Source organism: Micromesistius poutassou, assembly GCF_964030765.1.
Source record: "Micromesistius poutassou genome assembly, chromosome: 11".
NCBI lineage: Eukaryota > Metazoa > Chordata > Actinopteri > Gadiformes > Gadidae > Micromesistius > Micromesistius poutassou.
In genome coordinates this window covers 8,556,504-8,579,521 of record NC_140281.1, presented here as the reverse complement: position 1 = coordinate 8,579,521, position 23,018 = coordinate 8,556,504, and the positions used below count along the sequence as shown (strand labels likewise).

General features: G+C 46.5%; 1 protein-coding gene across 3 annotated transcripts in view; it reads left to right on the top strand.

Annotated features, from left to right (window-relative positions):
* Positions 1–2,869: 2,869 nt before the first annotated feature.
* The window catches only part of pde1ca (phosphodiesterase 1C, calmodulin-dependent a), a 48,865-nt gene continuing 28,716 nt past the window's right edge, over positions 2,870–23,018 (top strand). For all 3 annotated transcript variants that reach the window (XM_084475302.1, XM_084475301.1, XM_084475300.1), the window contains exons 1-2: positions 2,870–3,324; positions 8,083–8,109. In XM_084475302.1, coding sequence (XP_084331428.1) covers positions 3,194–3,324; positions 8,083–8,109 — 158 coding nt within the window. In that variant the 5' untranslated portion in view covers positions 2,870–3,193. The remainder of the gene's footprint in view (positions 3,325–8,082; positions 8,110–23,018) is intronic.

The window sequence follows — 23,018 nt, the reverse complement described above, 5'->3', positions numbered from 1 at the left end:
ATGCCACCTGCTTTCACTTTCAAGCTCTGTGAGTAAAGCCATGCCTGTAAGTAAAGATGGCCCCTTCTCACTCTTTGGGTACTCATGTCGAAAAGAATGAGCCAGAAGTCGTAAACATATCTCGGTACTAAAAGTGCAAATAAAAGAATAGAAAGAAATACAAATAAGATGGAAGCACATGGTCGTCACAAGGTAGGGTCACATAGGCAGGTTGCTCCACTCTGTGAATGAGTGAGTGTTTGCCTTTCATTGGAGCATGTGGGGAACAAAGGTCGCTCAGGTGTGTATTGTGTTTTTAACAATATCCATCCAATATCAGAGCTTTTAGTGGAGCTCAGTCAAGTGAAATGTCACACACACACACACACACACACACACACACACACACACACACACACACAGGAAACAGTCCAATCTCCAGTGTCTATTAAATCCTGATAGCGTCTTTATCACATGCTGAACGCGTGAACTCCGGCCAAAGCTCACAAAAGCAGGCAGACTGAATCCTAAGAATGACAAATATGTGCTTGTGATTCAAAGGATTATCATTAATTATTCATTCATGAGTTGTGGACGTGCTTTTTCTTATAATCAGAGAACTTAATTATAATTCATGTTTATTCCACAGGCCTGTGACCTGGCTAGTTCAGAGCACAGCGAAGCTTCAACTCTATCTACAAAATAGTAATTAATTGTTATTGCAATATTATAATATCATGTTCTTTATTTTCATTTGGGCTATTTGTTTGTTAGCGGAGATGAGCTAGTGGTTTGTTAGCCGTGAGGAGCTGGTGGTTCGGCATAGATATATATATTGACTAGAAATCGCATTTGGCTTCTAAGCATGCGTCAACAATGCCGCCATCTTGCCGCGGGGTAACCACCCACCTGAATGAATGAATGTCGATGGGGCAGAGGTCCTTTCCCAGTCTAAATCACTCTAAAACGCCTTATTAAGGCAATATTCAAGCGGGTTGGTTTCTGACATAGGTCAGATGTGTAATCATAAAAAAAAGAATTAAAAAAAGTATTTTTAGTTTATTTTTACTAACATTACCACAAACACACGTTTGACCTGACCCAATTGAAGATTTCCTTAAAAAAAGACGTTTTAGAGTGATTTTGACTGGGAAAGGACTTCTGTCCCATCGACATTCATTCATCAGGTGGGTGGTTAACCCGCGGCAAGATGGCGGTGGCATTGACGTATATGTTCCACTGAACAGCGCAGCTCAGGCGATATCTAGTCAGTATATATATATCTATGGTGGTTCGGTAGCGTTGAAGAGCTAGTGGTTTGTTAGCGGTGAAGAGCTAATGGTTTGTTAGCGGTGAAGAGCTAGTGGTTTGTTAGCGGTGAAGAGCTAATGGTTTGTTAGCGGTGAAGAGCTAGTGGTTTGTTAGCCATGCGGAGCTGGTGGTTTGTTAGCCCTGAAGTGCTAGTGGTTTGTTAGCCATGAAGAGCTAGTAGTTTGTTAGTGATGAGGGCTAGTGGTTTGTTAGCGGTGAAGAGCTAGTGGTTTGTTAGCCATGAAGAGCTAGTGGTTTGTTAGCCATGAAGAGCTAGTGGTTTGTTAGCCATGAAGAGCTAGTGGTTTGCTAGTGGTGAAGAGCTAGTGGTTTGTTAGCCATGAGGAGCTTGTGGTTTTTTAGAGGTGAAGGGCTAGTAGTTTGTTAGCGATGAGGGCTAGTGGTTTGTTAGCCGTGAAGAGCTAGTTGTTTGTTAGCCGTGAGGAGCTGGTGGTTTGTTAACGGTGAAGAGCTAGTAGTTTGTTAGCGATGAAGAGCTGGTGGTTTCTTAGCGATGAAGAGCTGGTGGTTTGTTAGCGTGGAAAGGCTAGTGGTTTGTTAGCGGTGAAGAGCTAGTGGTTTGTTAGCGGTGAAGAGCTAGTGGTTTGTTAGCCATGAGGATCTGGTGCTTTGGTATCAGTGAAGAGCTGGTGGTTTGTTAGCGTGGAAAGGCTAGTAGTTTGTTAGCGATGAAGAGTTGGTGGTTTGTTAGCAGTGAAGAGCTGGTGGTTTGTTAGCGGTGAAGAGCTTGTGGTTTGCTGGTGGTGAAGAGCTAGTGGTTTGTTAGCAGTGAAGTGCTAGTGGTTTGTTAGCGGTGATGACCTAGTGGTTTGTTAGCCGTGAGGAGCCACCTAGAGTGGCCTTGCTTCCAGGGGGACTGCGCAGTGGGAGAGGTAGTGCCACCAGAGACATGGGAGCACCAAACAAGCTGTGGTTAAATACTATCAGTCTGCTCGTTTTGTCTATCGTTTGGACGTTTCTGGTATTTTGTCTCGGACAGGTTCGATGTGTTGTTTTGAAAACCATCCAACGCATCGACATTATGAAACTGTTTTAGGATTCTAAATCAGAATCCATATGCATCCTGTTGAGATAAATTGATTAATTTGATCAGATGACCAAATGGGAATCAATATAGATATATAGATAATTGACAGACAGACAGGCAGACAGACAGACAGAAAGACAGATAGACAGATAGATAGATCTATAGATCGAGATTTAGATAGACAGACAGATAGATAAATGGTGATGGGTCAGTTCTTCTTTCTTCAGTGTTTCACACCATTAGATAATGGTCAATGACTTCCATCTGTATATGCCAGTAAGACACACACACAGACACACACACACACACGCACGCAAACACACGCACACTCACGCGCGCGCGCAGACTGACGCTCAGGCCCTCTCCTCCCGTCCCAGCTCAGCCCCGGTAGGGCGGGGTGTGGGGGGGTATATACCGGGGCACAGTGAGTTAAGGGGAAGCAGGGGAAGGGCAGCAGTCAGAGGTCCGTCCGACGCGCGCACACAAACACACACACACGCACGCACGCGCACGCACGCACGCACACACCCACACACACACACACACACACACACTCCGAGCTCAACGACGCGAACAGCCTTGGCCGCTCCGTACATTTCTCGCGTACCTTCTGGAGACGGTCACGCGAGGACGCGCTGACGGGTCCGGCTACGGGACCGGGACAGGGAGCGGACCGGAGGAGGACTGGAGACGGGTTAGCGAGGCACCGGGCAGAGACGCTCCGACTTTCACTACCGAAGTGTCTCTCCGGTCAATCTACCGGAGTGTCTCTCCGGTCGTCTAACGGAGTGTCTCTCCGGTCGTCCTGGCGGCGGGCGGCGGCAGCCCCCCCGTGGCGCGACGAGGAGCCGTCTCATGTCTCGCTCTCCGGGGGGTCTCCTCCACATGGACTCGCCTACTAAGGAGATCGAGGATTTTGAGAGCAACTCGCTGAAGTATTTGCAGCCGGAGCAGATCGAGAAGATCTGGCTGAGACTGCGGGGACTGTGAGTAGCGCCGTTCTCATCCTATCCCCTAACCCTACCTGATATCAGACTGATAGTTTACAGTCTAAGACTGTTATGCTCCTAACCCTAACTCTTCCTGATTACAGACTGATCGTTTACCGTTTAATACCGTTATCATCCTAACCATAACCCTGATATCAGATTGATAGTTTACCTGACCTTGTGGCTTTGTTGTGTTGCTGGTGTGTTTATCCCTCATTGAATAGATGAGATTGTTGGTTAGAACATATATTTTTGTGATTCTGTCACCTGCAGTCTCCACATACCACCTAGTTATGGAGATCTTGGCGGGACGCCTTGAGGGTTTAGAACGGGCCACGTGCTACGGAGCTTTATCTTTAATCAACTTTTATCTTTTTACGGTCCGCTAAGTAGGCCTGCGGTCCGTTATGTAGCCCTACAGTCCATTATGTCCGTTCTGTAGGTCTACGGTCCGTTCTGTCTGCTTTGTAGGCCTACTGTCCGTTCTGTAGGCAGTGAGTCAGAGCTGATCAGTAGGTCTACGGCAGTGGCGGCTGCTGGTCTTTCAAAGAGGGGAAGCTCATTTTCGGCCTAGGCCTACATCATATAAATTGTCAATTTATGTATATGTAAATTATGCTCTCTGTTCCTTTTCAAGGAAATGCTCTGTCATACCAACTAGCTGTCTTTTCTAGTGACTTGACCAGTGTCCTCTCAATGGTCAGCAGAGCTAGGCTGTTTAAACTAGGACTTGAGTTGCTTTAAACAGAAGAAGCTCCTTTCTACACCTGCAGATGTAGCTCTAATTGTTGCCACTAATGAGAGCAGTTTGTAAAGCTGAGGCATTGCACGGTCCAACTCCATGTCTTTAAGGAACACCAATAAATCACACAGCTTTCCCCTGTCACCCTGCAAGTCTTGATCTGAATACAGGACTTGAAGTTCAGACCTCAGGCTCCCTGAATCAAAGTGATGGCCAACTACCAAAACAGGGTTGCCAACTCTCACGCATCTGGCGTGACACTCACGCTTTCAGCATCAATGTCACGCTGTCACGCACACGCAACAAATGTCACACCCATGTCAACAATCCCGCCCGCCCGCAATCCAACACTCCGCCCCCCCCCCCCCCCCCGGTCGACAATTCCACCCGCGGATGTTATGTAATGTAAGCATCAACAGATTTTACAGAGTCTCACTCCAGCCAAAAACCCAAAGTTGGCAACCCTGCCAAAGCAATATTAAAATTGAACAAAGAAATGTGGGAATTATGTTAAACTGAAGCAAGGAATTGTGTGAATAAGTGTATTAAATGTACGATGAAAATTGACTAGCAATTTCGGCAAGCAAACATCAAGAAATAGATTGCAGTTCGTCTTCCGACTCGCTTGCAAAATCCGCAATTGAGGGACTGAGGAATGAAGAGAGCTCCGGCGATGTTTTATAGTTCAAAATCGCTGTCAATCAAACGGCAACTCAGTCTTTCGCAGACCCTCCAATCATCACGCAGAAGCCCAGCGTCCAGGCCAGCCCACTCCTCCATTCACCCCCAGAGACGCTGAGTGTCCGTGGGAGGGACATAATCGCAGCATTATCCAATGACCATTGACTTTCAACGCACTAAAAAAAGCTGTTCTATGCAGCCCCATTGAAGTGGATGGACGCTGAGCTTCAACAGGCAAATGCACTGTGACACTACGGGAGTGTATGAGAAGTAGTGGTTGTATGAGCCATTTCTGTGTTTGGGTGTGTGTCTGTGAGGGGCCAGTAGGTGTCCTCAGTGCACCAGGAAGAGGGGTTACAAAGGTGGGAACTAGTGTTTCCGGGTTCAGGTGTTGCTAGTCGGAAGAGCTAACAGTTTTCGACCGCTCTGCTCCGCCACGCTACGGCAGGCGAGTCAGCATTGGGAAATGGTGCATGATGGACTTTTGTTCACACCGTTAATGGATGTTGCGTATGATCGTTATGGTGAGAAAAATAAAGAAGCATGCAAAGTACCCAACCAGGAAGTCGTCTGTCTCCTTCAGTGGCCGGCAAGCGCGTCAATCTTAAGTTCACCTGTTCTAGCAGCCCTCAGTGGCTTTAAGCTTTAGGTTTAGCCTCTACAGTGGTGGATTTCATGATTTGTTTGAATTAATCAGTTTGCGTCAGTCAGTTCGCCAAGAAGAGTCGTTAGTTCGTTTGTTCGCATTTCCGGTAGCGGTGAATCATGATTCTCAGTCACTAGCCATTTCTCAATTCGCATTCTCATGTGTACTCATGTACTTGCGTTCTCGGTAAACGTCATCAGTGGTAGCCCAAGCACTGTTCCAATTCCGAGTATGCGAGTACTGTCGTAAAACCCGGAAGTGTTCTCGATGCGTTCTCGATGAGGCCGTTCTACCGAGGATGCATCGGAGGTGACTCGTGTGGACTTGGGACCGTTAAATATCCCAGGATGCGTCATCGAGTCCGCTGCTGTTCCAATTGCGTACTCACGTTCTTGGAAGTCTGTACTTGAAAGTCCGGACTTGCCAAGTACGTACTTCCAAGTCTGCGAGTACGTAGTCCGCGTACTTGATATTGAGAAACGGCTACTGAGTCGGTCAGACTCGGCTCCTCCCTCGTTCTCGTTCAAATGAATCGCGAATGCACAGTTCTCAGCTGAGTCGGTCAGACTCAGCTCCTCCCTCGTTCTCATTCTCAAACGAATCACGATTGTGCAATGGTGCAAACAGTCATCAATCAACACAACATTAACTAAGTTCCTTTTAGCTGAGGAGTGCTTCATGTTCGGAATCGGGATGTTGTTGCCCGGCTGGCTCTCGTAACTTCTCAGTCCTTGAGTCTTCACTGCTAAGTCAGTGAACGACCGGCGACTCGCGAGTCAGCGACTAGTGGGTGGAGCTGGGAGTCGAGTCTCGGTGAACGAACAAGACGAACTGCAATGGGGAATCAGGTCGGTTCGTTCATGTTAAAGAGTTGTTTGTTCGAACTGATTCGTTCGCGAACAAGCCATCACTAATAAGAAGGAAATCGAGTCAGTTGACCTGCGATAAGCAGCTGATTCTAAATCAGCTGCTACCGAACTCGTCTTTGAGATGGACGTGTTCTAATGCATTTTTAGTCAATGAAATGTTAACACAACAGTATATATTTGACCATTTAATTTTTTTAATTTTAGGGGAAGCTGAGCTTCCCTTGCAGTCTTAGAGAAATATCCACTTACAGTCTGTTCTGTCCGTTCTGTAGGCCTACGGTCCGCTCTGTAGGTCTACGGTCTGTTCTGTCTGCTCTATAGGTTCGTTCTGTAGGCCTACGGTCCGTTCTGTAGGTCTAGGCAGACAGACAGACAGACAGAAATAAATATGGGCGAAATGCCATCGATCGAGGAACCAAATGGTTTGGTTTCAGGGCTCGATACCGTTTCAAAAACACACAGCAAGGACTAGAATATGGAGTACAAAACAATATGCAGGCCTATTGTCTCCTCTCCACTCCTCTCCTCGTCCCCACTCTTCTCCTCTCCTTGTCCCCACTCTTCTCCACTCCTTTCTTGTCTCCTCTCTACTCTTCTCCTCTCCTCATCCCCACTCTTCTCCTCTACTTTCCTGTCTCCTCTCCACTCTTCTCCTCTCCTTGTCCCCACTCTTATCCTCTCCTTTCCTTTCTACTCTTCTTGTCTCAGCTCCATTCCCTGAGTCCTCCTAGGCTGATGAAAATGCATGAGAAACGCTGGCGGTTTCAAACACAACACTGTGTGGCAATCCTGAGGAACCTAAACCCCATTTCCTACCAACATAATAACATTCATATGCTCCAATGCTTCCAAAATGGCGGTGGACTCTGTAATGTGACATCACGATGTACGGGGCCTTTAGTCACTCAGCATGGAGCCACTAGACCTGCAATGGTTCATTCACTCAGCACGGACCCAGGTAGACCTGCCTGCTGCGAGGACCATCAGCTCTCTGAATAGACCCCGAAGGGAGGCAGCTGTGGTACGTGTTTGACCTCTTTCTCGGACCCCTTCCCCTTTCCCACTGCCTCCGAAGGGAGGCAGTGGTTGTCCGCTGGCCACGGTGCGGCCAAGGACGTGTGGGGGTCATGGCGTCGGGCGCTGCGTCATACCGGCAGAGCGCCAGTGGCAGAGATCCGGTTCACACCATGAAAGCAGCTTCTCTCTCCTGGATGACCAGCAGCAGCTGCTCACACAAACAAACAAACAAACGCACACGTGCACTACGCTCTGCCGCCCAGCTGAGCACACGAATGAGGTCTCACTGCACTATCACACACACGCACACACACACACACACACCTGCTGCCAGACAATCCTACCGCCCCCCCACCCCCATGAAGAAATTTTTAGTGTTGATAAACTAGAAATAACTGAAAGGAATTAAGAAACTATAAATCGAGAGGTCCCTCCACTGAGATCACACGTATGTTACAAAGAGGCACATGAACCCAAAAGGACGTCTGCTCTCGGAGTCAGCAGACCTCCTGAGCACAGAGCGAGGGTTTAGTTAGTAAAACAACATCTGGGAACTGCAATCTAAACCATGATGGCTCCGTGTTGGAGGGCATTAGGGATTACAACCAGTTGATCAGTGTTGATGTGGCCACGGTGTTAAGTGTGAATGAAGAGGGAGAGAGGGAGGGAGGGATTCGTAGTAGAAGTTAATGAATTAAGTTACTCATATTTATGGACTGGAAGGCTAGAGAATCTTAATCAAGTCTTTCAAGGAACATCAAATAAGACCTCTGACGCCTCTCATCTCTTCTGTCCCCCAGGAGGAAGTACAAGAAGACGTCCCAAAGGTAAGTCTGGTCCAGACCTCCCAGGTCCCCATCCTGGTCAGACCTCCACCCGGTCCCACCACCACCACCCAGTCCCACCTCCACTCGGTCAGACCTCCACCCGGTGCCACCACCCGGTCAGACCTTCACCTGGTCCCACCTCCACCCGGTCAGACCTCCACCCGGTCCCCCCACCCCCCTTAAACGACAGCTGCAGGCTGAACTCTGACCCCGACGTGACCCAGATGTCCCTGTTTATTCGTTAAACCACTGCTGCCTGGGCTGCGCTTTCATTCTGGCCGCATTACAAATTGAAATATTTTAAACGCAAACAGAAATGTCATGCACTCTAAACAACATTTACTGTAAATATGCTTGAAGTATGCATGTGACCCCAGCTGCATAGTAATGAGATTACTTTGCAGCTGGGGTCAGCGAGTTTGTGCAGCTGCTGATAGGATTAACTCGTGACCCCAGCTGCAAAGTAATGACATTACCGGAAGTTTACGCGTTCGCAGTGTGCCTGTGTGTAACAAGATATTTCCACGGAGATGACCCGATCCAAATTAACAAAAGGCACACAAATCTGTCAAGTGTGCAGTCTAAAAAAGGATGTAGAAGAACGTAATATCCAGTGTAGTTTGACGTTTCTCATTTAATTATAGAGAACCACGTTCAAGTCCTGAGGGATGTCCCTTTAATCCCGGGAATACTGCCAGCCCAACAGCAGAGAGGTCGACTTAGCATTTGAACAATTCATAGGGACAACATATTCAGACAGACGGGACAAGGGATAGGCATAGAGAAAGCTCATTCTAGTGAGCTTTCTCACTTGCATCTCTCTCTCTCTCTCTCTCTCTCTCTCTCTCTCTCTCTCTCTCTCTAGATGAGTAAACCCAGAGCTGTGTTCTGATGCTGCACAGAGACCAGATGGGGAGGAAGTACATTGACCGTCCAGTGGGTTCAAAATAGACAGAACTGAACTCCAAAACCTTTATTGTCCACCAAAGAGAAAAGTTGGCATTACCCAGTAGATTAACTGGAAGATTTATTTATTACATTTAGTTTTCCTTTGTGTCTGAAATGCCGTTTTGTAGATAGTGGCATGTGGAGCTGTTGCGTTGCTTTTGTATGGGGCTGAATATGCAGAATTCTGGGTTTTGATTTCTAGTCCCTAAGGTCTCAAACTGTGGCTACAACTGAGGACCCCGGGGTGGCCTTGGAGGACACACAGTTAGGGTTTATTTATAGGGTTTACAGTTTATTAATTTCCGTGTAGTCCCAGGTCTGGTGTGGCCCCGGTTCTGGTGTGGTCCCGGGTCTGGTGTGGTCCCGGGTCTATTGTGGTCCCGGGTCTGGTGTGGTGCTGGGTCTGGTGTGGTCCCGGGTCTATTGTGGTCCCGGGTCTGGTGTGGTGCCGGGTCTGGTGTGGCGCGGGATAAAGGTCGACTCCCTCTAGACCACTGTCCCCCAGCCGTCTAAGAAGGGGTCCCTCCTGGGGTACCAGCATCGGTCGTGTCCTGTTAGTGGTCTGGATGACGGGCCGACCAGGGTAGCATGAGAGTAGTGGTTCTCAAACTTTGTCTCCTATGGCGCATTTCCACTGGCGGGTACACTTCGGACCCAGCACGCCTCAGCCCAGTAGTGAGGGTGCGGTATAGCCCAGCTCAGTTAGGCTCGCATTTCCACTGCAGACAGTACCCTTATGGTAGGACGGGGTTTAAGCCGGACGGCGATAGCCACGGCAGCTACGTAAGCATCGTGATCTCATAGCAGCCCGACACAGTGTAGCCTGCTAATAAATACAAGGAAAAAGAAGAACGCGCACAATGAACAAAGAGCAACAATGTAGGACGTCCAAGAAGGACGGCAAACTTTTGTGTGACATTTTCTTCAATAAAGGGTTAGGGTTAGGGTTAGGGTAGGGCCGTTGTCCAGAAATACCTTGCGGGCACTGTGTTTGTTTGTTATCCCCCTGTCGTACGGAAGGGACGATTCTGTCGACCAATCAACGGACGCCGTGTGTAGCTCAAACCTGCCAGGACCCTTTCAGGCGTCTCAGTACCTCAACGGAGTAGTACTGTGAGACAAGTACGGTTCAATACGGCTCAGTTTGGGTCACGCCCACTTTTGGCTGTGGAAACGCGACCCATGCCGCACCTTTGCAGACTGAACCGACCCGCACCCTCCGGTGGAAATGCGCCACTAGTGTACCCCCTCTAAGATATTTTTTCAGCTGAGTATCCAGCTTCACCGGCACAAATTTCTTGGGGGAGAAAAATAAATAAAATGAACATCAATAATGTATTCTTGTCCTGTTTGGCAGTGTAAACATGAACATTAAAAGGGTGCAAATACAGACAATTTAGTGAGAAACACTGTGCTTGATGCAACTGTTGGCTAACCAGTACTCCAAAGTACCCCTAGGGGTACGGGTACCCCCAATGAGAGCCACTTTTCTAGAGGTTCACATGAAGGACAACAAGGCCGCCTTGTTATACTGGTCTCACATCAGAGGACAGATCATTATACTGGTCTCACATCAGAGGACAGATCATTATACTGGTCTCACATCAGAGGACAGATCATTATACTGGTACAGATCATGAGGTTTCTTGCTGCATCTTAGACATCATGTTGGATACTGACTGACAGCAACCTTGAGCCAGAGAGGGTGTGTGTGTGTGTGTGTGTGTGTGTGTGTGTGTGTGTGTGTGTGTGTGTGTGTGTGTGTGTGTGTGTGTGTGTGTGTGTGTGTGTGTGTGTGTGTGTGTGTGTGTGAGCCAGTTGATGTGTGTGGGTGTGTGTGTGGGGGTGTGAGGCTGTAGACCACCATGCTAATGCAGTTACGAGCCTCCAGATAAGAGGCCATTGGAATGAGAACAGGATGAGTCACTGAAGGTGTGTCTGTGTTCTTAATGAAGGATGCAGGGGGTGGGGGGTGGGGGGGGGGGGGGGGGGGGTAATGCAGAGCAGGGGAAGATACAAGTGTGTGTGTGTGTGTGTGTGTGTTTTTGTGTGTGTGTGTGTTGTTGGGAAAAACAGTCTGCCTAGTTACTTGACCAGATAAAATGAGACAGAGAGGTACTAAAGTCTATCAGCACGAGGGCCTCGGATTTATTGAGTAAAGTAGCAAAGGTAATACAGATTCATAAAGCGTGAGAGATCGAATATTCTACGTCCCCTAACAGCGCTGAGGTCGTCCGGAGCTTCGCCTCCCAAGAGGTTCTGCCTCGGAAGAGCCCCCGTGATTTGGTGCATGAGAAACTTATAGTATCTTTCATGGCCAGGTGTGTGTGCTAGCCTTTGTGTGGGTTATCGAGGGTTCTCTTGTCCCTGAGCCTCCGGGTTGTGTTGTCTTTCTGTGTGATATGTGTGTCCTCGCCGTCCGGCTGTGGCAGAGTGTTCTCCGCAGACTGATAGGGGGGCTCGAGGGTCATCTTCACCCTCTTGAATGTGTGGTATGTTGTGTTTATTAGATTTGGGCCCAGAGTTGACTATATTCATAATGTAATGTCCATTTAGGTTATTTTTGCCCATCAGTGTGTGTGTGTATATGTATGTATGTATGTATATATATGTGTGTGTATAATTATATAAATACCTATATGTATATTGCAGATGTAGACAGTTTAGTAAAGGGAAAACCTTAAGACCAAATGTCCGTCTCACCTATCAACGTAAACAGGAACCCTGGCCACTCCGCCGTGCTGTTGTTGTTGAGCTTACTGATGCCGTCCGGTCACATTCACCTCGTCTCTCTTTATCGTCTCCTTGAGGACTATCACAGTATTGATCTGTCTTTGCCGCCCCTTTCAGAGCCCATCAGACTCCCCGTCTCCTAATTGGTTCCTAATTTAGCCATTGATTATCTGCAGACCGCGGGGGGGGGGACACTTGCTGAAAGGAATAAGCTTTCATTATTTACTTATTGAGGCCTAGTTGATTTCATCCCTCGAATAAACAGGCTGAGGCTCATGTGAGCCCCCCTAGATACAGGTTCAGAGTACTGCATCGATTTTTTAACTCACTCTGGACTTCTGGACTTCTGTATAGAAACATCTTGAATGAAAACAATAGCAGCCCAACATGATATCATCCTAGAAGGATGCAGAAAGGTGTACACTTGTTAGCATGAAGCCAGCAGAGCTACACAACGCTGACACAACAGCAGTGACGCCGACGTTGTGCTGTTCATACTTCCATGGAAAGGCCGTCCGCCGAGGTCCACTGAGGCGTTATGGACTGAAGGCGACTGCTACAGTCTCTGCATCCATATTGCATGTTTGTGAAATTCTAAACCTAATGCATGAACACAACTAACAACATCAGTTTAGCAATAAAAAAATACACTGTTGTACATATGATGGGTCTAGGATATAGGACTATGTAGGCTGGTCATCACCTTCATCACAGCTGGATGTAGGACGATGTAGGCTGGTCATCACCTTCATCACTGCTACATTACAAAGGGCTTCCCAGTATAGATAGAGAGTTGTACACACAGAGCCGTACTGGGAGGGCACCTGCTGGACCAGGTGGTCTGTGGGAGCTGTGGTGATGTGGACACAAAGAAACACGAGGCTCACCACAAGAGAACTGATTGCTGATGTTAAGTGATCTCTTCAGAAGCAGAATGGGAGCGTCCACACCTGCTAACTGTGTGTGTGTGTGTGTGTGTGTGTGTGTGTGTGTGTGTGTGTGTGTGTGTGTGTGTGTGTGTGTGTGTGTGTGTGTGTGTGTCCTCTTTGAAAAGGTGGAAAAAGGAGGGAAGTACAAGAGGGAGAGAGGGAGCTAAAGGCAGAGAGATGCAGAGAGAGAGAGAGGGATAGAGATTGAGAAAGGGAGAGAGAGAGTAATTACAATTACTCATCCATTTGGAAGCACGTCCTTCATCTGAGGGGTGACTTGTGTCATGATGGTAGCCCAGGGAACGTCCTCCCGGTCAGGAGGATCTAGCCACCATCAGGACCAAGAGTTCCTGCCACCCCATACCTGTAGAAGTAAAGATCACCTGGGCCGTGAGGGGGGGAGTCTGCCTCAGATGTTATGCTTGTCCAGTGTTGAATAAAACATATCAACTTGTAAAACATAACCAGTGGTCCATTTCCTTGATGTCATAAACCACGTTAATGGATCAAGCTATTTAAAAGGGACTTCCGGTTTAGTGACTAATGGAGTAAGACATACCTGCGGGAGCTCCTGTGAAACTCTTTTAATTTATCATATAGGCCTCCAAATGCCTCCAAAACTGAAAAATACGAACAACTCGGCGGCTACGCAAACGAGGCCTACCCCCCCAGGCTAGATCCTCCCCGGGGAGTAGTGAGGCCGCCCCGCCGTGGGGTGCGCCTGCTAAGCCCTCCACTCCAGAGAAAACCGCCGCCGTTTCGAACATGACCTCCTCGGACTTCAAGGCTGAACTCCTCGCCGCTCTTCGGGATGAGGTGGTTGGCATTTTTAAGGCAGAATTGGAGACGGCATTGACGAATAACTTCGCTCAGATAAAGTCCGAGCTACAGAGTGTGAAGGTGGAGCTAAATGCTAACATGGCGGCTATCCGGTTGGAGGTGGAGGGCTCGCTGTCGACATGCACAGATGATGTGCTTTCACTTCAAAGTAAAGTGGTCAAACTTTCGGCCCAACTTGTTACTTTGGACAGCAAATGTGAAGATCTGGAGGCGAGATCTCGCCGTAACAACATCAGGATAATAGGTCTACCCGAGGAGATCGGCGCGGTTGACGCGTCTACAGTTTCCACCTTGCTGAAGGATGCCCTCGCCTTGGGAAAAGAGCCGGTGGTGGACCGGGCGCACCGATCCCTACAGCCCAAGCCGAAACCCGGTGAGCGCCCTCGTCCCATAATAGCACGTCTACACTATTATGCAGACTGTGCCGACATCCTACGACGTGCTAGAACCCAACGGCAGATCAAGGTGAAGGATTCAACTATCTCCATTTTCCCGGATCTCACTGCACACACAGCCAAAGCCCGTGCAGCCTTCAATGACATTCGGCGCCAGCTCAGGGACATTCCCGACATAAGATTTGGGGTGCTACACCCAGCGCGTCTCCGCATCACCAGAGGGGATGTCACAAGGGAATTTACATCACCGAAGTATGCCGCTGCCTTTGTGGAAACACTCAAGTAAACGTGGGTCTGTTACAGCATAGTTATTAAAACATAAGTTTGAGTGTAGGTGCCATTACAGTTATGCTATTATTATTATTATTATTATAATCGTCATTATTGTTATTTATAACTATTATTATATATATTATGTTATATTATTATTATAATTATTTTTTATTTTTTTCATATATTTTCTATTGAAGCTGAAACGGTTCTTGATCTACAGCATGTTCTACGAAATAACTTTGAGTAATATACCATTACTGTAGACATGTTAAGTAAATTTTGACATAAATCAAATTGGCAAATAATTGGCACCATTAACTCCTGTTGTTCTAATAAGCAGTCACCACGCTTATGCACATGCAGATTTCTTAGATGGTTCTGAGCCTTGTGTTGTTTAATATGCACGCCCTGTCTTTTGCCTTTTTTATCTTCCCATTGTTTCCGGGAGCTCCAGTCAAGTTGGAGCGAGGGTAAGATGACTGTTTGGTCCAAAGCCTGGAGTTTTTTTGTTAGGTTTATGACTCCTTGTGGAGTTAGCACTGGTATCCTATCGATTGGGGATGGGATAGTGGTAGGTGCAGTGGGGGGAGGGTGTGGGTTCTGGGGTGAGTTTGATAAGTTAGCTCTGTGTGCGTGTGTTTTTTTTTTTTTTTTTTGTCTTGTCTTTTTTCTCTCTTCCTTTCTTTTCCCTTTCCTCCCTTTCCCTCTCCTTCTCCCCTTGCCCCTGGAGTGTGGGATACGGAACCTGGTTGCCTCTTAATTTCATCCACTTTCCACATGGCTAATGTTTCAGGCCCAAATGTAAGATTCATCAGTTGGAATATTAAAGGCCTAGGAGGTGCTGTCAAGCGATGTAGGGTGTTCTCCCATCTGAAGCGGCTGAAACCTGACATTATGTTCTTGCAGGAAACCCACATGAGGAACAAAGATCAAGTCAGACTGAAATGTCCCTGGGTTGCTGAGGTATTCCATTCTAGTTTCAACTCAAAGGCCAGAGGAGTGGCTATCTTGATCGGTAAATCTGTCTCATTTACCCTGACTAATATCATTTCACAGGGATGGCAGATATCTGATAGTTTTAGGTACTCTATTTTGAGTGCCTGTCCTGTTAGTCAATGTTTACGCACCAAATTTTGATAATACTTGTTATGCTTGTTATGAACAAGCTGTTTGAAAATCTGCCCTCTCTGAGTGACTGTTTTTTGATTTTTGGAGGGGACATGAACTGTGCTATTGATCCTCAACTAGACCGTTCCAAACCCGGCTCATCCCAATCACTAATGGCTAAGGCTCTTTGCAGTTTCATGTCTAGCAATGGCTATGTTGACCCCTGGAGATTTCGGAATCCGAGCAGTAGGCAATACTCTTTTTATTCGCATGTGCATCAGACCTTCTCTCGAATCGATTATTTCTTTGTAGACGCTAAACTTATGCCAAAGGTGACAAATGCCTCATATCACCCAATCATTGTTTCAGATCACTCACCGGTGTCCATAGATGTTCAGATTTCCTCTGGGCCTCGCTATCCCACCCAGTGGCGATTCAATACCTCACTTCTATCGTATGACAAATTTCATAAATTCATTGCAAGTGCAATAGATGATTTTATTGATCTTAACCAATCTGATTCGGAACCTATCTCCAATGCACTACTATGGGAGTCCTTAAAAGCATATTTGCGAGGTTGGATAATTTCATACTCTGCACACATAAGGAAATTAAGGATGTTAAACATTCAGAAGCTCTCATCTGATTTAGAATCAGTAGACCAGCAACTCGCAACCTCCCCTTCTGACGATCTTTCAAGGAGGCGCGTGGTCTTACAAACTGAACTAGATCTCATCACAACTAATGAGGCTGAGCGCCTGTTGCTTCATTCTCGTTCCAGATACTACGAACATGGCGACAAGTCTGGTAGGTTACTAGCTCACCAATTGCGCCGTCAAGCTGCCTCGCGTTTAATACCTCGCATTAAAGACGGATCGGGAGCGTTGCAGTAAGACCCGGTTGTTATTAACTCTGTTTTTTCATATTTTTATGAGTCCCTGTACAAATCTGAATTCTCATCAGATCCAACTGATATGCACAGGTTTTTAGACAAACTTCAGTTTCCTTCCATAAACCCAGAACTGGTTAATCAATTAGACTCTGCTCTGACCATTCAAGAATTAAACTCAGCCTTACAAAGTATGCAAAATAATAAAGCTCCGGGACCCGATGGGTTTCCGGTCAAATTTTTCAAAGCTTTTCAGGCCAAACTTACTCCATTACTCCACTCTGTTTATCTTGAATCTCTGTTTATCTTCTCTGTTTATCTTGAATCTCGACAAACTGAGGATTTGAGCCAGCGAAGGAGAGATTTATGGCTGGCTAGAATTAATAGGCGAGACTTCAGCCGACTACTCATAGCGAAGTCTGTTCCCAACATTTCACCACAGGTAACGAGAGAGTTACCTGTGGTAGTAGTTAGAGTTAGATCGGGAGCGTAAACTATGTTCCCTGGTCGCGTTTTTCGTAGGTGGAATCCGGAAAAAGTTCCGCCTCAAGCGCTACGATTGGACAGACAGCCTGTCAGGCAAACTCACACGCTGACTCCTAACCCTAACCATAACCATAACCGTAACCCTCACCCTAACCATAACCCTCATCCTAACCCTAACCATAACCGTAACCCTAATATTCATTCTTCCGGATTCCACCTACGAAAAACACCGGTCACATAAAGCGGGGAACATAGGGATGACCCCGTTAGATCGGTCTAGTAAGTTGTAACGTTACGATGGATGGTTTCCATTTGATAACGTGCGAACGAAGCCATAATATTGATAACTCAGAACGACAGCTCACTTCACTCAGTTCAGACAACTCACTCTCAATCAGTGTCATGTCAACAAAATGGCCGCGGCGACGTAAAAAGGGGCGTGCGAATACCCTCTATAGGCCAATTTCTTTAATGAATGTTGATACAAAGATTTTTGCTAAGGCCTTGGCCCGCAGACTCGAAAAGGTCCTTCCGACAATCATTTCTAAGGAACAGACAGGCTTTATAAAGGGGCGCCAGCTCTATTATAATGTTCGCACTTTGTTAAACACAATTTACTCTAAGGAAACAAGAGCCACTCCTGAAGTAGTGATTGCGATTGACGCAGAGAAGGCGTTCGATCGTGTTGAATGGAACTATCTATTTGCGGTTTTAGCCAAATTCAGATTTGGTGAAAGTTTTATATCATGGTTACGCCTTCTCTATACGCTTCCTTGTGCCAGTATTACCACTAATAAAACCCATTCCGGCTACTTTTTTCTAAATAGAGGTTGCAGACAGGGCTGCCCTCTTAGCCCTTGTCTATGAGTTTGAGGACCTCTCTTACTTTTAATGGCATCACCAGGTCTCACACATGAAATTATCATTATACGCCGATGACCTGTTACTATATGTCACAGATCCAGTAAGAGCCTGCCCTTCTATTGTTTCTTTTCTTCATAGATTCGGCCGGTTTTCAGGGTATAAAGTTAATGTTGCCAAGAGTGAATGTTATCCAGTCAATAAACCAGAGATGCAGCTCTCCCAGTCAGATATTCCTTTCAAATTGAGTCCTTCGGGATTTAGGTACCTTGGGGTTAGCATAGCCAGGTCCTTCAAATCTCTTTATTCTAAAAAATGTTCTCCCCTTTTAGCCGAGATTAAGACAGACTTTCAAAGATGGGGTTCCCTCCCTCTATCCTTGATTGGGAGAATAAATACTGTCAAGATGAATGTCCTGCCAAAATTTCTATTTCTTTTTCAATGCTTGCCTATATTTTTGCCAAAAAGTTTTTTTAAAACGGTAGATTCGATCATTTGTCATTTTTTGTGGAATGGCAAATCACCTAGAGTTAGACAAAAAGTGTTTCAAAATTGTAAGTTCTATGGCGGTCTCTCTTTGCCAAATTTTCAATTCTACTACTGGGCCGTGAACATGTGTTCCACTGTGCTTCCAACTGGTACCAAGGTGCATCAGTTGACTTAGACCAGAGTATAATTCTAGTCTAAGTCAACTGATCTACCTTGGTACCAGTTGGAAGCACAGTCATGCTCCCCAGTCTCTCTCTGCTTTATTGACCGGCCCGGTGGCAGCCAACCCCTCTGGCCTTACCTGCAACCCGGTGGTTAACACCACGCTCAAGATATGGTTTCAGTTTAGGAAACAGTTTGAATTTACTGCTCCCACAGCTTTAACCCCATTGTTAAAAAACCCTGTGTTTAAACCCACGTTTACTGATCCCACTTTCTCCTTATGGCATGATAAGGGACTGAAATGTTTTGGGGATTTTATAGGCTAGGGATTTTTTGTTCTTTCACTGACCTAGCTACTGAATTCAACCTTCCACCCTCCCATCTCTTTAGATATTTCCAGGAAAGGAACTGTGCAAAATCCTTATTTACACTTTAAACTTCCCCCACCTCCTGCCCAAGCAGCCATGGGGTGAACTTTTACTATTTAATCCCTTGCAAAGGTCTTTGATCTCAAAAGTTTACAGTTCTATCCAATCATATGATGAACAATTACCTACCAAAACAAGGGAGACTTGGGAGCATGAGTTGGGGTTGGTCTTTGATGAGGACTGGTGGGAGTCTGTGCTGAGGGTCATTCACAAAACCTCAATTTATTTATTGATATGGTAGATGTCTGTGATAGATGTGGAGGCTCGTCCTGTAATCTTAAGCATATGTTTTTCTCTTGCCCAGCCCTGTCGAACTTCACCACACATAGGCATTTTTGGTCTTCCGGAAGACTATACTCTATATTCAATAGTAATAGCTTTTACCTCACTAATTGCTAAACGCCACCTCCTTCTGAATTGGAAATCTACAACAGCTCCCTCCAGTACACAATGGATTAAAGAGGCTATGTCCTTTTGGAAAGTCGAGAAAATTAGATATTCAAGAAGGGGGAATGTGAGCAAATTCTACAACAAGTGGCAACCGTTTATGGACTTCTTTGCAACAATGTAACCCCCCCCCCCTCTCACTCACACACTCCTTCCCCCTTTTTATTTTTTTTTTATTTATTATTATTTTTTTTTATATTTGTCATGTCAGGTTAATTATTGTATATAGACTATACTATCAAACACTGTATAGTTTATTTGGTTTTATTTCTGTAACCGCTGTTTGTTCCTTATAAAAAAAAAAACGATCTTAAAGCTGTATGCAAACATGTTTGATGCTGATGCCAACATACCATGTAAGTGCCTTTGCTACTTTTATATACACTTTAATAAAAAATATGAAACAGAAGCTATTTAAAAGTAACATGTTCTTCTATGACCTCAACTTGTTTTGCACTAAACACGTCTTCAGACTCTCAAGTAACAGTAAACAAGAAGAAGCAAAAGTGAGAAGGTTAATTTTTTTGGGTGAAAGGACAAAGCAATGGATTTCACCTTCGCACAGAGAGGATTATGGGAGATGGACGCGGCACGTGACATTGATTGAAGAGATTAATGTGTAATTGCTTGCCTCCAGACGCTGCCTTCATCTTTTGTATGCAGCCAAAGGTTGGGTGTGTGGGCACAGTCTTCAAGGAAAAAAGTAGATTTTTATTTTGGCAGATGTTTTGACTCCAACTCCAATGAGTCTTGGAAGGCTGTCTGGCTCAGATATAGAGAACCAACGTCTGAATCTGCTTGAACAACTGAAAACAACTGATTTGTCATTCTGCATGCACACTAAAACACCTCCAATGCAGAAGTAAGAACAGCCAAAGATGGTTCAGGAACAGGTCATTGCAGAACCTTCGCCAGCCTGATACGCTGGAAGGTCATTTCTGCACACATGGAAGCTAAGATGAGCATGACACTACTTGGATTGTAATGACAATGTTTGATTCAGAATCTCAACAAAAACATCTGATTTACGTGAGCTCTACGTTCAGAGGTGTTATCTACAAAGTAGTAACAGCCGGTTACCTATACAGACAACTGTGACAAATACACAGTATACACACCCCCATACACATATATATATGGATACACACACACACACACACCCTCGTCAACATGGTCCGCCCAGGCTGCTGCGTGCTCACTCTGTGTATCCGTGCATATGTGTGTGTGTGTGTGTGTGGGTGAGTGTGCCTATGTGCCCATGGCTGTGTGTATTATTGTACTGCAGCCGTACGATGTACTAGGAGGTCAAGAGGGACAGATAGGTCTGACGCACACTCACACACACACGCACCCATGCACACACACACACACACTCACACCCTATCTGTCATGTTTGTGCTGCTGTTTGAAGTATTTCAGTAAGTCTCCATCTGTCCCCTTTTGACAGATGCAAGCTTTCTATGTGCATTTCTGTTCTCCCTCTCTCTCGCTCTCTCTCTCTCTCGCCCTCCATCCCTCTCTCTCTCTCTCTCTCTCTCTCTCGCCCTCCATCCCTGTCTCTCTCCCTCTCTCTCTCTCTCTCTCTCTCTCTCTCATCAGTTCCGTCATTGACCCACAAATGACCCAGAAAAAAACAAAACATAAACACTGTTGATTAATAAGCAAATACTGGTCAGCCACTAAATACCTTACTCCCTCTCTGTCTCCTGTCTCCTCTGTCCTGTCTCCTCTGTCCTCGCTCACTCTCTGGCCCAACACAGACAAAATAGGATGAGGGCCTCTCATGTAAAGGTGATTGTGAGGTCATGCTTAACACACAGAGCTTGAAGCAAGGCCTTGAGTCCGACTCGGAGGACCATGGGTTCAGCAGAACATTTGGTCAGACCTCCATCACCCTATCTAACAGATAGGGAGATGTAATGTCAGAGAGAGAGAGAGAGAGAGAGCGAGCATCAGTGTGGATGAATGGTTGTTTCTCCCCTCACTGCGCAAGCCTGGCCTACTTCTCTCTTTACAGGCCTTTCAGACCCCATCTGGATCCACCGTTCCTCCAAAGAGGAGGAGATATGACCCACTCCAATACCAATGGTTTCACTGGTGCAGAGCACTTCATTGATCCCAGAGGAAGTCATTGGTTCCAGTTGTTATGCTTCTATATAAAAGAAAAGGATATCTAACCAAAGACAAGTAAAGTTGGTGACTGTATAAAATGTCCCATTTATATTGCTGGCATCATGCCTTTGCATCTGGATTTGATAAGAAGAAAAATGGCGGGGTTAAAGTGACTGAAATAGACCCGGTTCAGAGGGACTCTCACTTCCCGCCGTTGGAGAAGAAAAGAGTTTGACAGCCGCAGGATTGACTTCCTGTGGGGCTCCTTAGAACTCCTCCGTGCCAAGAGTCTGTTGCTCAGCGTTCTCTGAGGAGCAGCTAAGAGTCAGTGTCCAGGAGAGAGTCTTTACCTGACTGTCCTCCTCTGGTCAGACTCTGAGGAGCAGCTTATAGTCAGTGTCCAGGAGAGAGTCTTTAACTGGACCTCCTCCTCTGGTCAGACTCTGAGGAGCTGCTCTTGTTGTCCAGGACAGAGCGACGTTTGGACTGCCTCCCCCTCTCTGTGACCTACCAGTGGGTCCCCCCTAGAACACAACAGCCTCCAGATCAGTTTGTTGGGGTCTGTTGGGGTCCGCCCCCCTCACCCCCCCATACGGCAGTAGAGAGGAGGAGCTGAGCCACAAACAGGACTCTGGTACTAGGGAGTAACCCTGTAATATAACATTATACTGTAATCAGAGACCTGGGTTTTGTAGTGTTTTTAATGTCCCTCTGATGGAATGTGTGTCTTAAAGGTTGGGTCTGAGGTCAGTCTTGTTGCTATGTTACTGTTGCCTAGACTGTGAGATGGGGAACATGGTAACTCATGTTGGGCAACATGAGTTTGTTTGATTCAAAGCGCTCGTTTTGCTCTAGAGAACCAGAGTATTGTACTGCTGGAATGCAGCCCTTGCTTAGCTCGGCCACTCGCTATTGTAGCCCACATGACAATTTTAATAATCATTTTTGCTTCAATCTGATGCAGATAAACTCTGATGCAGACAATCACGGTATGCTTCTGTCCCATATCTTTCTCATTTTTTGTCCTCAAAGCATGCATGCATTTGTGCGTGCGTGCGTGTGCATGTGTGTGTGTGTCTGTGTGTGTGTGTGTGTGTGTGTGTGTGTGATATCCTTGCTTGACCCATTCACCCCACTCTGAGAATCTGCCGGTTTAACTTTGACACGTAACAATCCTGACACAAGCTGGCTCACACCTTCCCCCCCGCCCTCTGGAGGTATGACCAGTGAACACGGCGCGGTCAGCCTCTTGGGAACCTAGCCTCCTTACCGCTCACATTGTTTATGCTGGAAATGCGACATATATGTAGCGGCATAAATACTGACTGAACAAAAGAGAGGTTCCTTTGTCTGACCCCTCCTCTTGTCTTGTTAAGAAGATATCGCCCTTGACTCTGAAACAAGGAGTAGATGGGAGAGGAGGTGACAGAGTCCATCAGGAGGGGGTTGACACTCAGCTTTCAGAACAGGGCACAGAGCAATCTAAAAGGAGGCTGTGTGTGTGTGTGTGTGTGTGTGTGTGTGTGTGTGTGTGTGTGTATCTGTGTGCGTGTGCATGTGTGTGTAGGTGTGTATATATGTGTGTGTGCTTGTGCGGGTGTACGTGTGTGTGTTTAGGTGTGGGTATATGTGTGTGTGTGTGTTTCACGTTTCCAGGGAAATGATAAGGAAAAGACAGGAAGTGAATTTGAGCACCAGGGGCCCCAGAGTGTTCCTGAACCTTAATCGGGGGCCGTGCCTCCCCAGGGGGCGCTGCTATATCAGTCCTCCTCTCCCTCCTCCCGCTGTCCTTGTCTGCTGGAGAGAAGGC